The following is a 3694-nucleotide window of genomic DNA, read 5'->3' on the forward strand; positions in this document are numbered from 1 at the left end:
ATGTGATCGGTTATCACTGAGAATTCACGCTTTTGACTCTACTTGAGATAGTTCCGTAGAATCTTATTGCTCAATCTCTTTTTATTTTATAATTAACATTCTTACATTTTACATATTAACATATATACATTTATACAAGCGATCGTATTTTTATAATAATAAACTTATATACAATTGTACAGCTTCTTAGACGCTTGTAGTGGTGGCCCCTATTGGGTTACCGCGGAACTACGTGCTCGCTGACTGTTACATACTAATGGCGATATCTTAACTCTAAGATATCGCTTGCTTGGTTCAAAATAGCCAATTGATTTTTTTTCAAAGCTAACTGCTATGGGAGAAATCCAGAGCACAATGTAATCGTCTTCACGCTACCGTGTTGTCTCTTCCACAAGCTTGCTATTTTGTTGTTTTCCAATCGTGAAGCCCGAGAAAGATATTTCGGACAAAGTTACTTTATTGTTTAAAATTATCCCCTCATTAAATTATTAACAATGACTGAGCCAGTTAATTTCTACTACTGATTCTGATAGAATCAATTCTAATTAATATTAATTCTCTTGGTATTAACAAAGTTAAACTTTTAGTACCGACAAAGTGCTGAAAATTCATTAAAAAAATATTCTGAACTGTTATACGTACCCTGTTTCTCAAGAGGGAAAATTTGTTTCTACTTTAACTTTTCATATTTGTTAAACAATTTTTACCTTAATACATCCATTGTATTTAAAAAGGAACTGAACCCCGCTAACTAATTGAAATAATACAGAAGTATTAGCTCTCCAGAAATTTAAAGATCAAGGACATCTAAGTGTATCCTCAAATCAATAAATTTGAGAATGATAGTTGGTGCACCATCGATGTAAACACTAATTAATAAAATAGTACTACCTCTCGAGCAATATCGGCCATTAGATCGTGAAGTCCACGAGGTACAGGATAAGTTCGATTATTGCTGTGAAGTTGCAATGTATAATTCATGTTATTCCGTGAAAAGTAAATATTCCAATATGATCTGTGTTAGTTTGATAAATCTCGTAAAGTAACATATGTTTTCCAAACCGTTTACATATTTCTTTGTTGTGCAAATCTCTCGTTTTTTTGTATCGGACCCAGAATATCTTGCTTCCTCAAATAGCTAAGTTGTATGAATAAGAATGTAGATCGATTTACAAGACATTTCGAGCTGTATGCAGCAAGATAGGTTAATTTTCGGCCGTTTTTTAGCTTAACCAAATCTTCCCCCACCCCAAAAAAAAAATCGCTCTTCTAATGTGAAATAAAAGGACCCAACTAAGAATTAGGCTTTATTTAACAAGCGAATTGAACACCTGTAAATCGTAACACGGCACGAAACTTAAAAAGTACATAATCAATCATAGTATATTTGAAATCACCAATGATTTTTGTTATCATTAGATTCATCCCTGTCTATTATTTAGACGTACCTTTAAACCCCACCTTATTACATATATAAAGTTTAAGGAAAACCACTGTTAATTATTTCCCCTCATCGCCATTGTTGTTTTTTGAGAAATAATAATAAATTATCAATAAGTGATTGGTATATGTTACTTCAAATGCTAATAAAGATACCCGTATCCATAAAAACCTGCACAAAATATTAAGGATAAAAATACAAATCATTGCTAGAATTTCAATATCTTTTAAATGAGTGGCTATAATGTACACTTTTAGAGTTATTCGAAAAATAATATTCAACTAATTCTTGTAGGTATCAGAAAAAATATTGTTTAAAGTAGTTTGGAGTACTTATCTTTATAAATACAGCGTCATTCCACATATATAGCATATGGAAAAACGCCATTAATAATATAAACTTTGTAGCACTTTTATTAGAAAGAGCACTAATTAAAAACCTTTTACAATTTGGCGTGATTTATAAAATTTTTATTTGTGAATAACCTGATAAAATTTGTATTTGTGAATAACCTTTATTTATACAACATTCTTTAATATTCATTGTCATGGACCATTCTCCAAAAATAAATTAAAGAATTCATTCTGTAATAACCTTGACGCTTGATTGAGAAAAATAATTGTCCTGAGGGGTGTTTATTGTTAAATAAAATATGCACTTGTATATTTTATTTATCCAATTTCTAATCATAAGAAGCAAGAAGTAATAATTACAGATATATTTGAATACGAAAACACTTTTATCTATTAGGCAAATTTGTTGCCCCTTGTAGATTATTTTTATTTTTGTTTCCAATTACTTTTGAATTTTGAATCTATTATATCAATTTAAATTAAAACAAAATAATGTTTTATATTCATTTAATTCCATAAATAAATCACAAGAATGATATAATATAGTTTTTGTGGTGAAATTTCGAAAAAATAGCTAAAAAAATGGTGTTATAAAAAACGAAAGGTTACTGTGAAAATGTTCTATATTTACTAAAAACAATAGCAATAAAGGAAGACAAACAAAAAAATAAATAAAGATGCAAGAATACGAAGCACAGTATTACAAACTGAGTTCAGTTAACCTTGTTAAGTTTAGTTAGTTTTTCCTTCCAAGCCTTAGATGTTTGTTTAACATATTTCTTGTTCCTCATCAATTCCATAGCATGCTTTTCAGCCTTGTACTTAAACTTATCCCAATCACCTTTATATTCTGAGTTTTCAATTTTCTTCTTAGCTTCCTCACTGGTGTTACTGATCCAAGACGCCCACTTTTCAGCAAAATTAACGACATCTGCAGCCCATTTGGCCCAATCTTTTAGTTCCGTAAAATTTTTTATCGGCTTTTCATTTCTTGGACGTTTGCAGAGTGACTCTGGCAGAAGACCTACTCTCCTTATGCGGGCGACTTTCGTCATATCACATACTCTTTTCTGTTCAATTTGTTGCACCTTGTAAAAACAGCCTTCTGCATCTTTTTTAATTAGATATGTTGTCTGACTCTGCTTTGGGAATGGTGAAGGCGGGGAAGGAAGTATTTCTATTTGTTGGGCCTCAAGTTGATCTTTAGCTTCTTTTGTGAGCTGATCGACGAAGGTTGATGTTTTTTTCACAACTTCTTTAACTGCCTCCTCCTCTTCTGGAGTAACATCTCCCATTGATTCTTTTACTTCCTTTTCTATTAATTCACCTATAGCCTCCTGTTTTGGGGATTCTTCAGGTGTGGTTTCATCTATCCATTCTTCAATTACGCTTAATGGTTCTTTAGGTACCTCAGGTTCCACTTCCGGTTCCTTTTCAAATTCGTGTTCATATTCTTTTAGACCTTCATCTGAAGTAACTTCTTTTATTTCGTCTATTTTCTCCGAATCGGGAAGTTCCTTCCTTTCTTCTTCTGTAGCACCAAGATCTTCCCCAGGTAGATCTTTACTTTCTTTCTCGCCTTTTTCCTCCTCACCAGTTTTCCCTTCTTCACTGATTACTTCTTTCTCTCCACCTTTTTCCTCCTCACCGGTTTTTTCTTCTTCAACGGGTTTTTCTTCTTCACTAGGTTTTATTTCTTCATCAGCTTTCTCCTCCTCACCGGCTTTTTCTTCCTCAACAGTTTTTTCATCTAAAGCAGGTTTTTTATCTTCATCAGCTATTCCCTCCTCGCCGACTTTATTCTGTTCACTGTCTTTTTCTTCCTCATCAGCCTTTCCTTCGTCACCAGATTTTTCTTCCGCAGCAGGTTTTTCTTCTACAACAGGTTTTTCTTCTACAA

The 3694-nt window shown here is 32.5% G+C and overlaps 2 protein-coding genes across 2 annotated transcripts in view; both read right to left on the bottom strand.

Moving 5' to 3' along the window:
- LOC112211750 (probable inactive protein kinase DDB_G0270444) overlaps positions 1 to 1029 on the bottom strand; it is a gene marked incomplete at its 3' end in the record, with an annotated part of 43886 nt that extends 42857 nt beyond the window's left edge. Inside the window, 1 exon segment of the mRNA XM_067051213.1 lies at positions 892 to 1029. Coding sequence (XP_066907314.1) covers positions 892 to 981 — 90 coding nt within the window.
- A 1370-nt stretch (positions 1030 to 2399) lies between these two features.
- The window catches only part of LOC106688883 (caldesmon), a gene marked incomplete in the record, with an annotated part of 7459 nt that continues 6164 nt past the window's right edge, over positions 2400 to 3694 (bottom strand). Inside the window, 1 exon segment of the mRNA XM_024363958.2 lies at positions 2400 to 3694. Within this exon segment, the coding sequence (XP_024219726.2) occupies positions 2508 to 3694 (1187 nt within the window).

The sequence above is a fragment of the Halyomorpha halys genome, unplaced genomic scaffold, assembly GCF_000696795.3.
Source record: "Halyomorpha halys isolate HHAL.00 unplaced genomic scaffold, Hhal_1.1 Scaffold45.1, whole genome shotgun sequence".
Lineage (NCBI taxonomy): Eukaryota > Metazoa > Arthropoda > Insecta > Hemiptera > Pentatomidae > Halyomorpha > Halyomorpha halys.